Source organism: Argiope bruennichi, chromosome 11, assembly GCF_947563725.1.
Source record: "Argiope bruennichi chromosome 11, qqArgBrue1.1, whole genome shotgun sequence".
Lineage (NCBI taxonomy): Eukaryota > Metazoa > Arthropoda > Arachnida > Araneae > Araneidae > Argiope > Argiope bruennichi.
The window spans coordinates 93,193,878-93,211,647 of record NC_079161.1 but is presented as its reverse complement, the minus strand read 5'-3'; the positions used below and the strand labels follow the sequence as shown (position 1 = coordinate 93,211,647).

General features: G+C 30.9%; 2 protein-coding genes across 3 annotated transcripts in view; both read right to left on the bottom strand.

Annotated features, from left to right (window-relative positions):
- The window catches only part of LOC129956881 (uncharacterized), a 58,247-nt gene that overhangs the window by 12,312 nt on the left and 28,165 nt on the right, over positions 1-17,770 (bottom strand). The gene's annotated exons all lie outside the window — the stretch shown is intronic.
- On the bottom strand, positions 6,174-6,791 carry LOC129956771 (uncharacterized). The gene has a single exon (XM_056068713.1). The coding sequence runs from the start codon at positions 6,789-6,791 to the stop codon at positions 6,174-6,176; it is 618 nt and encodes a 205-aa protein (XP_055924688.1).

The window sequence follows — 17,770 nt, the reverse complement described above, 5'->3', positions numbered from 1 at the left end:
GAAAAGTGAACGGACCGGTTATTGGAATTATCGTTTCGTATCATTGAATTGCATATCACTGAAATTTATCGGAGCGGTGATTCACCGGAAAGTGCGAGGCTTCACTGAAAAGAGCGAAGTCACCACTCCACTTTACGGGAGTGACCGATATTCGTATTTGATGATGCGCTATTCCATACGGATCATTTTTAATTGCTCGTGACATGATTGACTTTGATTACATGTACTCTGTTTACTGCTGGCGCCATCTATTGGTAGAATATAGGACTAAAGTAGACATTTTAAAGAAATGACATATATTTTTAACTCATATTTTCCAGAAAATGGTTCACTCTAATAAATAAATTAAATAAATAGTTTTGAGAAAAAAAAATTTAAGAAGTAAGCTGAAACAGATAAATTAATTGAATCACACGTTAATTAAATTAGTAAATTAAGTATTAATTACAATTAATACATTTTATATTTAATATTAAGTAATAATTTTTAATTAATAATATGATTGAAATAACAGATATTTGGAACGCATATTTAAAAATAACAATAGCAATATTACTTGTTATTCAAAAAATCGTGGATTATGCATCTCTAGAGTGTCATGTTTCGCAATTTGGTAGATTCGACAGGTTAAAACGATGTAGAAGGCCAGATGTAATTAGTGTTTTGGTAGAAATTCTAGCGCAAATGATGTCTTCTCTTCTATTTCTTGTCCATTTACCAATATTTTTTATGTCTGGAATTTCTCCAAGAATTTCATAAAATACTATTTGCTCTGTCTATAGCTGTCTGTTGTTTTTCTTTTTGAGATTTGTTTGATACGTCAGGTGATGTCTTCCAATGCGATCCATTCAATGCATGGGCTGACTTCTGTTACTGATTTTGCGATCAAGTCCGCTTTTTCACTCCTTAATACTGTCGAATGCCCCGGGATCCATAGAAAAGTAATTTGTTGATTAATCTGAGATTTTTTCACAATTTTATGAATGATGGATGGGGATTTATAGGAAAATATTTGAAGTGCTCTAAGAACTGAAAGACTATCTGTAAGAAGAGGGAAAGTTTTCTTAGGAACGGAAAGATAATCCAGAGCCTTGCAAATTGCAAGAGCTTCAGCTGTAAATATTGAGTTGATGTAGTAGGTTAAAAAAGCAAATTGAGACAGATACGAAATGCCGGCGATTGAAGTTAAGTTTTGCGATTTAGGTGCATCAGTTACGATTATGAAACATTGTTTGAAGTCCTTTTGTAGCGTTTCTTAAAAACTGCCATTAATAGCTGAGTGTGGGAAAGATTTGTTTTGTAAAGGGTATTTTGAATTAATAATACTGCAATTTTCTCTTGAAAGTTGTAAAAAATGTTGATCAAAAATAATGCGATTCCAATTAATGTTTAGATCAGAAAAAATTTTATCCAAAAAAATTTTGCCCTGTTGAATACCAGCAAGATTGAAATGTTCTAAATCTAATTTGTAGATGGCGGAGAAGAAACTGATAGAAATCTGCTTAATGAGAAATTGTAAGGATAAACGTTTCATTTTTTTCACTGAGAATTTCCTTATTGGAGATGTAAAAGAGAGTTTTATTTGGTGTCCACTGTGGAACACCAAGTGCAATGCGAAGTGCTTTGGTTTGAATAATATTACATGCTTTCATGTGAGTTACTGCAAATTTGTTGATAATTTTACTGGCGTAAAAAAATAAGCCGCAAATGCTATTGTCTGTGAGTGTGATTAAATCTTTTGTTCTTGGGCCATAATGTTTATATGCAAAATCCTTTAATGCATTGATTTTTTTAAAGTTTTATTTTTAATTTTATTGAAGATTGATCCTTTTTCATTTCTTTTTGAAAAAGGAATTCCGCGGAATGTAATTGAGTTTTTCACATTGGATGTTCGTTCCTGCTAGCCAGATATTTGAGTGGGTAAAATTAATTTTGTTTGAAAGAGCGGTTATGTAACTTTTCCCTGCATTAACTGAAAGTTTCCAATACATACACCATTGATGAACATTTTCCATTGTTTTTTGTAATTTCTTAGTAATATATTCAATAGACTGGTACGAGCAAAAAATAAATATGTCATCCGCAAAAATCAAACAATCAACTTCCTTTTCAAGAGTTTCAAAAAAATCCGATATAAAAGTTGCCCATAAGATTGGCGAGAGGACACTACCTTGTGCTAATCTTTTGTTTTTAATTCTTATGTCGGAGAGTGTTTGTCTCCATCGCACTTGGAACGTACGGTGAAAAAGGAATTGATGCAACCAAGCGCATATCTTCTTGCAGATGCCCAATTTCTAGCATTTATTTATCAATCCGTCAATATACAACGAAACATAAGCTTTGGCGATGTCGAGACAAATACCAATGAAATGTTTTTTACTCTCTCTTTGCATTTGAACTGCTGTAATATAATGAGTATGTGGCTGACCTATTGTCCTTGTATGGTAAAAAACAAAATTGTTTTGGATGAAGTTTTTTTTTCTTTGTAAGAAAATCGGTAATTCTCTTGCATAAGATACGTTCAAAGATTTTGAAAAAAAAACAGATGTTAGAGCTATTGGCCTATATGATGTTATCTGGAGCTTATATTGATTTGGTTTTGGAATGGGAATAATAAGTGCATGTTTTGGGAACATATGTTGTGTTAAAATAATTGAAGGATGTTTTTGACAGTTTTTTGAAAAAGGATGCGGGAATATGGTCTGGAACTGGGGTTGTGGTTTTGAATTTTTTAATTGTGAATTGTAATTCTTCGATTTGTATTGCTCCATTTCATTCGCTTTCCTGATTGTCCATAATCTAGATTAGTAATGGTTCGTGAGAACTGGAATTGTTGGCACAGAATTATGCGAACATTTTACTTTTCACGAATGGGTTTGTGATAAAAGAATTGTTTACAGAAATAGTGTTGAAGGACTTATTATCTTCATATTGCTGATTCAGTTTTCTCAGGATAGAATAAAATAAACGAGGATTTCTTGCGCTATTGCATAATTTATCCCAAAATTTTTGTTTTGCTTGTTTACCATAAAATTTGAATCTGCGTGCGAATTTTTTGTGAAGAATCCAAAATTTAGTTGATATGCATCTTAATGCTTTCTTCCGATATATGATTTTAAGGTTATAGAGTTTGTGACAGGTTTCATCCCACCAGGCTCGGTATTGTTTATTATTCAAAGGTATTTTTCTAGTATTATTGGATATGATTTTTGAAATGTTTGATGAGACTGAGTTTAGGTTATGTATCTTCAAAAATGTGTTTCGATTGAAATAGAATATATTGTCATGTAATTTCTGTGAGGAACCTTTGTTTGTTGTGTAAAACTTTGCAGGTGGAAATTATGAGGAAATAGTCGCTATCAAAAGATGATTCAGCAACAGAACAATCTGAGCTACAGAAGAGTGATTTGGAACAAAGGGAAAGATGCAGAAGCGATTGGTTACCTGCAGGAGTAATGTATTTAAAGTGACAAAATTTGAATCCGTTAACCGATCGACAAAATTGTTGCCGAGTCTGGAAGAAGTTATTGAGCCCCAAAAAGGATGATGTAAATTAAAGTCGCCAAAGATGAACGTTGGTTCGGAAAGCCAGTTAAAAAAGTTTCCGAAAATTTCAATGTCAAAACCTGTAGGATTATAAATGTTAACTATACAAAAATTTAGAGAAGTTGTAATGAATTTAACGGTGAGGATTTCCGCGTCCGAATTTTGAAGGAACCTCGGAAGGGATAACATATGTATACCGACAAATGTTCAGGGATTCCAATTAAAAGGCCCCCTCCCAGTCTGTTTTCCCTGTGAGATCTAAAAAACCTTTTTTTATAGAAACGAAAATCTTCTTCTGCATAAAGAAAAGTTTCTTGAAAAATTCAGAAATCTGAAATTGAGAAGGGGGGTGGGATACCAAGCCGGATTTATTTATTCCTAATACTACTGCAATTCCACAGAGCAAAACGCATCCTGATAGATTTAACCAACAGAAAAGAAAAAAAACAATCTGTAAATTATGCAAGAGGTGAACCAAACAACGGGGTGACACACACACACACACACACAAAACCCAAGCATTTGCGAAAGATAAAACTGAAGCAGCGCTTTGCAAAAAAGAGAAACAAATAACAAGCAGTAAAAGAACAGAAAACACAAAAAGAAAACATAGCGCAAAAAAAAAATTATTAATCCGAAGTCTCAGCAGGGCCTCCAGCATCCCATTACGTGGGTTAACTAGCAAAATTCTTCGAAGCATAAAGTAAAACTTTTTTCTTCCTGGATGAAGATTTAATTTTTTCACCTTTGTCGATCACATGAATTAACTGTTGCACCATAGACTCGATCGTCTTTTGAAATATTTCCAAACGTGTATTGAAGTGTTGCTCCATTTTTTTTATTGATGTTTTGAATGATGGATTCCATTTTGTCGTTTAAAGATTTTTCAAAATCTATGGATTTCGTGTTAGATCTAGTAACAGTCGCATAAGTTGTATTAAATGATGATGCATTAAATATGCGTCGTGCTTCCCCCGTAGTGAGGTAGTTACGACATTTTAGATCCAAAATTTGTTGTTCTTTGGCGTACAAGGGACATGCTTTAGATGTTGTTGCATGAGAACCTTGACAATCAATGCATTTAATTGGGTTTTTGACAATTTCAGACATAATTCCACATAATTGGCAAACTTGGTCTTTCGAACATATCCTAGAAGAGTGTAGGAAACTGTAACATTTTGAACACTGTCTAGGCCGATCGAAAAAAGGTCGAGTTTTCTGGATTGTAAGCCAAAGTTTAACTGAATCTGGAAGGGAAGTACCCAGAATTGTTACGAGAATTGGAGAAGTTTGCTGAGTCGAATTTTGTTTGACAAAACGTCTCATGTCTCTGATTTCAATCTCATTAAACTTTCGCAGTTCGTCTGCAACTTCTTTGAGCGGAACTTATATGGGCATATCGCACACCTAGATCTAAACAGGTATTAACTCAAAAAAGCACTTTTTTCAGAAAAGACGAAAAACTGATTACTGTGTCCCTGTGCACTGCAGGAGTTTTCTGTATTGATTTATGCTTTATATATGCAGCTAAAAGAAAGATATTGTGTTTTAATCATGTTTTGGGGCTGAAAATTAGATTTTTATAGTTATTTCCCTATTGCTTTATAATGTACGTATATTTGTTTCATTATTTTTAGTTGAGCCCTTGTTGGTGAATTTAGTTTTTAGTTGGCTTTCTTTTGTAAAGGCAACATAAATTTAAAATGTAATAACATTTTGTATTATTTATAATTAGTCCAATTCATAGAGTGGTCTGTGGACCAGCAGTAGGGGTATATTGGAAGATAAATTAGCAAGAAAACACTAGAAATACTGAAATCAATCAATATTTGTTATTAATAATACTATAAAAATTAATTAATGACAGTCTCTTATGTCCCATTTAATTATAAAAGTAATACTAAGAAATAAAAGTTTCTTATAAATTTTAACGCAACATAAAAAATATAGGAACCTGACGTTCTATAAAAAACAATTTTAAATGCACATAAAAAATCACATTTGATTTTTATTTAAGTATGACCTTTCTCTGTTAATTCTTAGTATTAGATTTTAATAATGTCATTATTACAGAACGATACTCAGGACTCTGTTAAAACTCAAAAACACTCAGAATTCTGAGGTCAACCAATCATAGCTATAAAACTGTTTTTGTACTTATTTGAATAAAGTTTTGAGTATCGTTGTGTACTATGGGCATGACAATAATCTATTAAGATAATCTTGATTTTTAACTTTAAGTAGATATTTTTTTATAATCTCTGCAGATATCGGGCAATTATTTGTCACTTGAAATAAATTCTCTTGTTGTTTGAGCTCTCAAGTAGTGGGATTCAATCCTTGGAATAGAAATTATAAAATCTATAACGCTCTGTTTAATTTGTGAGTCAATAATTTGACGTGTTTGCCTCTCAAATCGGCTTGAATAGCTCCTGATTCCGTTTCTTGGAAAGTGCTGTTTTTATCGCTTTATAGCTCAAGTCAAGAGTGGATTTGAAAAAGGGCTTGCATACTCTAATTTTGGATCCATTAACTTCAAAATAAAAGGCGGTGTTAAGTGCTCTAAAATCTTGTGTGCTTGAGTATCGATATTTAGGTTTTATTTGTTGCTAGTCTCGTACTACAAATTATCTCTGTTTTTCAAGATTGCCGAGTCCCCAAAATGCATCAAATAGCTGTTGTCCCATTTCATCGATCTTATCTTTGCATTTTAGCCGACATTTTTCTCCACAGGGCGGTCCAACTTTTCTCTGTGGCACTTGTTTCTTCGATATCGAGAAAGACTGGTAGGCTTTGCGAGAATCTCTTAGCACTTTTGCAACTTTCGATTTCCACTTCGCTGGTTTACGTATTCTCTTTCTACTCCTTTCTTCTCTCTCCTTGGGCTTTTGGGAATTAGTTCCAGCAACCGTAACATTTTGAGGGTCTACTTGCTCACTATCATCTTCAGTGTCCAACGAACTATTAGATTTCGATGAATTCGAGCTGCTACTGCTAGTGCTGGACGACGTCAACGATGCAATAGAAAGTACGACATCGGATGGGGTCTTACTTTTGTGAATCAATCGGAAATAAGGATCTTCATCGGAGTCTTCAATATCACTTTCATCGCTTCGGATTGGTGAAATAAAGTAGTTTGATTCACCAGCCTTTTGTTGTTTAAACGTGCTCGGAATAGAGTTATCAACCACGGATGAAGCGGCATGAGTTTCTATAGATGAGACTTCATCACTACTTGATGACATCTTCAAGTCATCTTCCAGAGTTGCATGTTGAGTAAATATGATAGGAGTGATATTGCCTTTTTTCCTTTTCTAATACTATATTTATTAAAAACCATCCACTTTTCAGTGTTTGTCTGAAATAGAAAATGTTTATTTCACTAAATTGTAGGATCCTGTGCGTCAAATAAATTTAAAAAGCCATCAATATAACGTTTTCGATCTCATTAGCGATGTTGTAAAATTAGACTTGGAGCTCATCTAAAGAGATCTAACTCAAAAATTAATCAGTAAAAAAGGAACAAACTGTGTAATTGCTAGAATGAAAATAAAATTATATTCAGATGAAAAGACTCCAATCGCCAATAGCCAAAAAGGTAAATTTAACTTGTTTTTTAAAGAAATATAGGAGTTTCAAAAATGACTCAACAAAACAGACTCAACTATAAATTCAAAAATGTTTCAACAATACGGCAAGAATTCTAAATAAAAATAAAAACTTTACTCACCCTGCCAGAAATACTGGTTCAACACAGAATGTTGCATTAATTTACTCAGCACAAACCATCAAAATGGCGAGAACTCAAAAAAATACTGCTTCAAATTTCGACAACACGGGTACAAATCAAAATAACTACAATTTGTTTACGACAGGAAAGTGCGCTCCGCTTGTAATACTGATTGCAAGTAGAGATGTCCTGTTGCGGTGGAGAGAAAGCGAGGCTGGCTAGTTCAACAAAAGGGGCATTTGTCGCTATCTAGCGTCGAATAGTGAAGATTATTTTTAAATATCTTTTATTAGTCGGTAGGTATTGAAATAAGAAATTTGATGGTGTGCATAACTCAAAAATTAAGATTTTTGAGTTAGCTCCCTTTAGATCTAGGTGTGCGATATCAATAAGCAGAAATCTAGAAGTAACGCCTTCCCAAATAACGTTTGAAGTAACCTTAGTATCGCTAATCTGTTCTAAGCTGAGAAGTTGTTTTGCGGATCCCGGATCCTTTGTAATAAAAATTAGTTTCCCTTGCCGGGAAAATCTCATGTTCGTGATATTTGAGTGCCTGTCGATATTTTGCTTTATGAAATTTTGCATCAGAATAGGGTTTGTGTGCGGTATTTGAGAAGGAGCATTCGCATTAGAAAAAATAACGTTAATTTCCTCGTAATGTTTCTGACCTAAATTTAGCACAAGGTCCTTGGCAAGTTTTTCATTCAAAAAATAAATATCAGTTATTTGAGGCATCTTGTTGAAGGGGAAAGATTCAGAATTCAGTTGAAAGGACTCATCACTAAAGTCTTGCACTGATACCAATGTGTAACTCAGCTTGCAATGAAAAAAGAATCCAGAAAATATAAAGGAACAATCTTACCTCGGACAAATTGATTTAAGCAGAGTAGAAATAGGAGGAGAAACAAAAAATAAAAACTTCTCTAAACATGAGAGTAAGATGCAAAATACACCGTAATCTTAAAAGCAACAAAAACTTAGCGATCTTTGAATTTCAAAATTCCAACAATATGTATAACGTCGACAACTAGTAAACAAAACAAACTGAGTGGCAGCTCCGATCATTTCTTCTGTGCGAATCTGTTAATGTGTTAGATGTGAAGCGGTTCTTGTGTATAAAGTTCCATTTAGTAATGATATTATTAGAAAAGAATATTAGTAAAAATGAATAATAAAAATTAAGTAATGTGCATATTAAGTTTCCTGTAATAAAAAATTCCAAATAATTGGTCAATTAATTACTGACACAATTAAAAATATATTTTAAAAAAATAAATTTTTCTATATTAATAATTATTGATATGATAATTTTTAATCATATCGATAATTTATAATATATTTTAAATACCTAGTAGGAGTCAGTTAGCGGTTTATTTCTTAAGTTCTCTTGAACAATTTTTTCCTATATGACTGACTCACTGCGTCCAATTTTTATATAACTTACTTTTTTATAAAACTCAATATTTTCTCTTCCTATTGAGTTCAAACTGCGGTGTAAAACTAACGTCAATATTGGCAAAAGAAATGAAAGTTTCAAAAAAAATTATTATATGAATAAAGTACTGTAAGAAGAACGAAAAAAATTAGAGGAAGCAGTATTGCATTTTTAACTTATCTTTTTATTAATTATTTTATGAAATAGAAATCCTATATAAATATAATTCATTATTATCAATTTTATATTCTGCGTATTATTGACTTTTTTATACCCATAAAAAAGAAGTATTAACTTCAGAATTATTACAAGATTGCCTGGAAATAACAGTTGGATTTTTTTTTCTTTCTTGATTCCAGAAATCGGAGCCCATAGTACTCATAAGTTTTGTTTTAAGTTAATGCCCATCAGTGTGTTTAAAGATGAAACAGGAATTTAGTGAGTAGACAAAACTGAGAGAGAGGAAAGATTTAGAAAATTTTAAGTATCCAATTTTATTGCCAAGTACATATAAATGAGTTAAACTACTCATCCTAGAACATCATTTGATTTACAACATGTTGGACTTCATCCACTTTTAACCAATAATAAATGGAAGAAAAACAGTAAGATCAGCTATTTCTAGATGCATTGTTCGTAGGACACAGCGTGGAAGAAATGAGGACTATTTCTGTATCACTCCCGGAGAACAGAATTAGAGAGGCGTCAATTTTTGAAGCCGTAAGAGTAGACTTAGCAGGCCCTCTTATTCTTAAAGATGGAACAAAGGCGTGGTTTGTTTTGCATACCTGTGTTGTATTTAGAGCTTTTCATCTGGAATTGATAACTTCTCATCTACGAATTGCTTAATTATAACTTTACAAAGATTTGTTGACAGGCGTGGACATCCTCAAGTAATTTACAGCGATAGTCGCACGAACTTCAGAGAAGATAGTAATCTTTTTAAAGCTATTGATTGGAATATGATTGAAGGTGAAGCAGCTAATAGAAGAATTACGTGGAAGTTCAATTCATCCATAGCTTGCCGGTGGAGTGGTTTCTGGGAACGTTCAATCCAAATCGTTTGGAAAATGCTAAGGAGAATCTTGAAGAATACCTCACAAATCCGATGTAAGTCCTAAACAAGTAATATCTATATATAAATATTTAAATCAATTCCTACTTAGGCCAACAAATTTTTTTTTTATTTTAGGCACTTTTTATTATTTATCTATATCTTATATTATTTATGATCGAGTGTCGCGTCAGTAATCTCAGGGTTTGGCGACATGGTGAAGGATTTGGCGACCAAATAGAAGTTACTGGATTAATTAATTGATACCTGAAAAAAACGGTAGTGGGACAAATGCGTACAGCCATTTGCTTACGGATCATAAAAGGCCAATAAATCATGCGTAGCTCTTTGAAAAAAAGGGGGTAGGGAGTGATTAGTCTAGGTTTGCTAAAACACATGTTTTCTGTTGGCAAAAGTATTTGGCGAGAAAATGTATTGATATTTTAACTAAATTTTGATACTTAAACACAAGGAAAAAACTTTTGTCTCTATGTGTATATACTGGCTCTGTACATACCAGGTCGTCTGCCTATCAAATTTGGCAAATATATACTTGGGATGGTAGGAAAATGATTTTTTGAATTTTTAATTAGAATTTTAATTAATCAAAAATTAAGAGAAATATTGACTTTTTTCCGTGATAACTTTCTAAAAACTCACAGTAAAAATTAGTTTTTACTTGCAAATCATATCAATTCTCTGCATTATTCATTCACAGTCAAAGTATGCTAAATATAGTTCTCAAATGAAAATCAATAAAGTTTAAAAGAAAATCTGAAACAGAAACACCTGAACTTAACTATTACCATAACAAGCGATTCCAATTGTTTTAAGATAAGTGGATTATTTAAATGTGCATTTCAGCTAATTAATAACACACAAGTCAATAAGAGAATTTAACAGTTGATAAATTTGCTATTATTTGAAATTAAATCTTTTCAAAGCTTTTGATAAATCTGGTAATCAAATAAATAATTCATATACACATGAAATAAATAACTTAACAAGCCTGATATAGTTATAAAAATACATCTTATCTTATATTTAAAAATCTAGTATTCTCGTTTATATGAAAACTTTATCTTTTCATACGCAAATATAAACGGAAGATCTTGTCTATAAAACATACATGCTATCTAAGATCTGTATTCTTTTTACAGAATAAAAATACGCAGACTGATAAACCAATAAAATGAATGTTTTTTTTTTTTAATTTTAAGATAATTTACATTGGAGATAACATTATTTTTTTGTTTTAATATTTTTAAATGCACTGAATTGCATATTTCTTTCTTCCAAATATGTACGTGTGTTAAATTTAGCATCTCTACGTCCAATGGCCGATATTTTAAATAGATTGATAGACGCATATATATGTACATTTTTATTCTTGGTAGAAAATCTTATTTTGTTAATTAAAATTTCTAGATTAAAGACTGAATATTCCACACTTTAATTTTTGAATAATTTTAAACGAAAAATTTGGAGATACCTGTGAAATTTAAAGTATATGCTTCCGTGTTTAAAGTCAATTTTTTCCATTCCCTCTCCTCCCCCCTCCCCTTTGTGTGTGTGTGTGTGTGTGCGCGCGCGCGTATGTTATCAGGTATTTTGTTATTTAAGTTCCTAAATCAGTCCTTATTTTATTTTATGAATTAAAAATAAAATTCGGGATATTTTAATGGAACCATAATACGTAAGATAGCATTTTTAAAACTTTTCCCGAATTTACTATTTATTTGATTTTTATAATACTTCAATGTATTGAATATTGTTTTAAATTATTCTTAGTGTGATTTCTTTTATCTTTTGTGACATTGTTACAAATTTAGATAATTTTGAAACGCTGTATTCTCTTATTTTTCCATTGATGATGTAAATTTTGAAAGTAGAATGCATAAGAAGCTTATAAAGAATACTTATGATAAATATTAATCGCAAAATGCATATGCAGATAAGTTAACATAATATTCTAATTGGATGAAGAAGTATTTAAATATGACGAGTCTGATTAAATGACAAATCTTAACAAAGAGTTATTAGTTAAAAAAAGCAACAAAGAAAAATAACCTCAACTCTTGATAATTTTTAGTAGTTGTTGAAAGGTATTTAGTTTTATACTTTCATTTATGACATACGGCCCTGCAGTCAATTTATTCAAGTCATAATCAAGTATTTATTAAATTAATTTTGGAACTTTATTCTAGTAATATTCCTAATTACCATTTACAAGTTATTCGTTATGCTGTTTTACAATTCTAAAAAATTTGGAGCTTTACAGTTTAAAAAAATATATTTCCTCCTTTTACAATATTGTTTAGATTGTTATAGAAAGTTGTGTTTTGTTTTCAATATTTTGCTTAAAATTAATTTTACGCTTTGACTGTGCACTTTTTTTATTTGTACAATATTGAATCGGACTTTTTAGAAAGGGACATAATATTGCGACTTCAGTTTTCAAAATTTACTACTTAAAATTGCTGAATAAAAATAAAATTAAAATCAATTAAAAAATTGGAGAGAAAAAGGGCTTTGAGATTTGCATTATCTCAGGGCCCCTGGAAGGTTTAAAACGGCCATGAATTCTTCTGAAATAAGAAATAATTACATTGATTAAAATATGGAAAAAACGCATAGCTAATCAGTAAACATTTCAGTTAAGGTGTAGATGTATATTGTTGAAGAGTGTATTACCAGAACTTTATTCAAAACTATTTTTAATGATTTACTGTACATATAAGAACGATCTTCCATAAAATTAGTTTCTGAAGAACGTATACCATATATATTAATGTAAAAATCATTTTTCTTAATTCTATTTTATTTTTTAACAGTAAATTTGGATTATGGTTTAGTAAATAGTGCAACTAGAAAAAAATTAAATTTGAATTCAGCTAATATCTTCTACAAATTTTCGCAGATACAAATGATCAGTTAGCAAAATATTAATATACTTCTGATTTAGTAAGTTGCTTATTTTAGGCACCGTATACTTACAATATTTCATATACAAAATGCAAAGTCATACAATGAACAAATAATTTATTTTTATCAGAATACAGATTTAAAAAAAAAAATGTAACAATATTTAAATTATATCTACGATGACAAACAGAAAATTTTTTATTTGTAATGGCTTTCTACTCTGGAAACTGATTTTTTTTAAATTGATATAGCATGGAAACTTAATATCCGTAGTTAGAAGCTTTTCTTACTACTCACGGCATTTCAAGAATTGCTTTTGCAAGTTTTCCCTCCTTACAAATCATTCCAATACCACTAACCTCATTTAATTGTACTTTAAATTTAAGGAACAACTTTTTTAAGTGCCTATATTTAAATAACATATTTTAATGTTCGAAATTATTGAATTAAATAAACGAATGAAGAAGAAATAAATCAAAAATTAATGAAACGCAAACTTTTTCGTTTAATGCAAAACGTTATATTTATGTAAAGTAATGCATTTATATCTGAAATCTAGAAAAAATTATTATTATTTTGAAGAGGGTACACTATTTATATGAGCAGAAATATCATTCCTCAATGTTTTTATCTTACAATTTTAAATAAATACATTGAAAAGCAATCCATCTTTCATAAAAAGCAAAGTGGAAATTACTCCTATAGTATTAAAACGCATGAAATTATATTAATGAACGTATCGTTAAGTATTCGAAATTGTGTCGAACATCAGGCTAACTCTCGCCAAATATGACACTTTTAGATAACGTTTAAGATGTTGTAACCTCTTCTAGAACTGACCCTTCTCAGTAACACAACCGCATTGTAAACGAGACAACTGATTGACAGTTTTATGATCCATACGCAAAAGTCATACAACCCTGGCGAAGACTACTGTGTTGATTGCAACAAATTCTGAAATTTGTCATCACCTACAATATCTTCATTTTCCTGAATCTTTTTAATCAACCTCCAGCATTGGAGCCATTCCTTAATGTTTCCACTCAATTGTTTTTCGTTTTTGGTTCTAGAAATCTATCTCCATAAGTAATAATTGTTTCATATTCCAGATTAAATCCAGATTTTTAGCGTGCGCGTTGCATTGCTTTGCAAAATAGCTAAAATCTTTGCCTCAGAATCGTTTAATTCTTTATATTTTTGTTCTAAAAGAACTATGTGTGCCGCCAAGGTATCTGTGTCCCCTACTTTAATTATCCTCTTTTACTTAATGCTCTCGTAAAATTTCTACTTGTAGGAGTACTCATCTTTTTAATGTTTTCGACATCCATTTCTAATAATTCCTAAATTCTAATTCTAAATCTATTTACGTAAATTCTATATACGTAAATCGTGGCAGGGATGCCAAATTTTGGGATTTCTTGACGCCAAATTCTAAATGTAAGAGAAAATTTTGTCTTACCTGTCTTTTAGTGAACTTATAAATCAAAAGAATCTAGGAATTGCAACTTGGATTAATCCACATAAACATCGAAATCAAAATTATAACGCGTGAGCATTTTTCTTTTTTATCATCTTTTTTATTTCCAAATCCAACAAAGTATTGAACCGTCTGTCGGTCTGTAATTTTAGAAACATGTAAACATGATGACTCAAAGTAGCAAAGACTTAAATATATCAACTTTGGAATGAGATTTTGAGACTACAAGTATAGTTTTGAGTCAAATTTTTATTTCAATCAATTGGGAAAAACGCACCTAAAACATGAATTTAATTTTCGAATACACTTTGCGCCAAATAACTCAAGGACCACACGATACATTCAGCAAAGATGCTAAATTCGCGTCAAAGATTCATATTTCGTAACTCTTCTGCGCCAATGTTATGTAAGATGTTCTCTGGGGTAACACTTTTATTCGAGAGCACGCGAGAAAGTTTTTGGAAGACCACTTCCTTTGGTTATTTTTAAATATAAAAAGATTTCTAGTTCGTAAATCTTGACTTTGTGTTTGTTTTTCGTTATTTCTACTGAGAAAATTGGGAGCGGTTTTCCGTTCCTAGTAATTTTTTTAAATGAGCTTTTTCCAATATCTTGAAGGCTGACAATTTTTCATTTACCTCGTATTTGACTTTATCTGGATCTGTGTTGGAATGTAAAATGTTAATTGCTATTTTAAAGGGACTTTCTAAATTAGATCCTATGACGTAATATTCGACTTTCTACCCTACAATATTTTTGCATATATTTCTATTCATCAGCCATTTCTGAGTAGATATGTATTCATTCACTTGGAAAAGCAGCATTTGTTTTAGCGAATTGCTTCAATTTGTCTAATTCCTATTTTTACTTCCGCATATACTTAGTACAGAGAAAGTATAGTAATCGTCAAAAAATTCTTTTTACCTTGATCATTAACTAATAATAATAAAAGGGAATATGTATGTGTGTGTAGTGGCGTTGTGCAGAACGGACCGTTTGATTTAGAACGACCAAATTTGGCACAGATGTACGTTGAAGAGTTGAAACGTGTACGTCGGAACGATTGTTTTGAAATTTCAATTAAGTAAAAATTTAACGAGAATTTGTTATTTTTATGCTGATAAATTAACAAAATAATTCCGTTTAAAAATTATTTTTATACCATTTTAGAATGCAAAAAATTTTCCTTCAAATACTACCAATAAAGTTGCTATAAAAAAATTTTCTGTTCAAATTTAATTAGTTTTTCCGAATATATTTTTAAGTATAATTTAGAACAATATTTTCATTTCACTAGAGTTCCGAATGTCTTTCTTTTTATACAAGCTGTGAATGCGGGCTTTGTTGCACGACGATCGATTTATTGATTGAAAAGCGCAAAGAGGGTGGGGACAGAAGATTCGCAGGGAATTGTGGGAAGCTCGCCCACCTGTTAGAGCGAAGCAGCCATATCGATCGCTGATCGGAGGAGGACGAATAACTTGTTGCTTGAGTTCAGCCATTTTAGGCACACGAAACGGCTGAAGATTTGTTCAGATAGATAATGTTATATATGAGCTGAGGAGCAGATGTTAAGGAAACGGACACTTTTCACATTCTTGTATATGTTGTATAGAGAAAGTACAGTAATCGTTAAAAAATTCGAACTCCAGATTTTGACGAATTTTAACGGTTCAGACCTACTTAAGATCAAAAATTACATTTTTGGAAAATCTGCGTCTGTCTATCTGTCTGAGACAAAGTTTTTTTTTTAAAAAAAAAACCGCTTTGAACTAGACAGTTGAAATTTGTTACATTGTCTTTGTACTAATTTTTCAGTTTTCTCTCAAATTTTGAGTAAAATCTGTTCAGAGAAAGTCCGACTGTTCGAATATAAGCTAACTCTATAATTATCAAACGAAGAGAGCTACGTAGATAAAATTCGGCATACAGAATTAACATCTACACTCTAGACACCTGTCGAATTTTGAGTCAAATCGAATAAGCGGTTGATTGTCTGTCAGTCTGTATTTTTTCGAAACATGCAAAAGCGGTAACTCAAAAATGGAATTATTTAAATGCAACAAATTTGGTATGGGATTTTGTGACTACAAATGTACCTTTTTAGCAAATTTTTGTTTCAATCGATTGAGAAAAACGTGACTGAAACAAAAATTCTCTTTTGTTTATACTGTTAACCGCATGCCAGGAATTAATCGCCAAATAATTCGCCGAGGATGACACGATGGATTCAGTAAAAATACGAAATCTACACCAAAAGTTAATATTTCGCAACTATTGTATGCCAATGCCATGTAAGGCGTTCCTCTGCCATGAAAAGTTTATTAGTGAATATGTGTATACCGATATCGTTTGTTAGTTCGTATTATTAATAATTAGTGGTTGGATTTTGGGGACAATTTTGCGTAATTTTCTCTTTTTGTATATATATATATACATACACACACACAAGAATTGCTCTTTTAAAGATATATGATTCAGAATACTTCTAATAAAGTGATTAATTAATTCTTCAGAAATTAATGATCGTCGAAAACATATATTCAAAAAGCAATTTTTAATCAGTTATTTTAGAATATCAAATGACATTTAGTAAAAAAAAAAAAAAAAAAAAAATCAAAATAAACTAGAATGAAATAAAAAAAACATGATACATAAAGGATTTTTTTTAATTCAACCATTGACTTCTAATACACAGAATTCTCCTTCTTAATTTCCATTGTCCTTACAACATTTGTTAAATTATACAAACAAGTTGCAAATAATAATACCAATTTAGTGATAATTTAATACCAATTCATTCGAAAATGGAAAATATAAAGTTCAGCTGACTAAATTGGCTTCTAAAGTAACATTGTAAGAAATTGCTCCCCACCTGAAGCATTTACTACACAAATATAATAATTATTACATAATTTTTTGCAACAATAAAAGCTAACAGTTTTTACAAATCATGTCAGAAAATAATAATAGCTATCTAACGATTTTCAAATCAACCAGATGGAGCTTCGAAAATGTTGCCAGAAAGAATTGAGCTAATTTTTTTATTGGATCCATAATCATATTTAAAAAATAAAAACATTTAGATAATAAACTAAAAAATTCTTATTTATTGATTTATTTTTGGAAAAAGGAAAAAAAAAAAAAATTAACGAATTGTTAAATATTTCTCATTAAATTTTCACTCAAATCTGTTTTGAATCATTATAATAACATATGGTCTCCTTTGTTAAATATTTGGTTGAATCTTAGTGCCGGAGCACAAAGATTCAACCAAGATTGAGTATGAAAGTATTAAGTTAAGTATTAAGATATCACATTGAGTATGGAAAAAAAAACATAATTAAAAAACATTTTGTTCCCAGTATACTAATGGTGAAGCAATGAGAAGCAAAAGAGTTATACAGCTAATTACCATGATGGTAGGTAAAGTGAAGCAAAAGTATTGAGAAATTTTTAATGTCATTTAAGTGGAAGACTTCATTTAGTAGTAGATCATAGATAGAAATATTATTCGTAGTTTGAGTAGATTGGATTTGATTTATGATGGTAGGATTTTTATTATTGTTTAGTTGGCTAAAAAATTTCCTTTAAAGTTCTTTA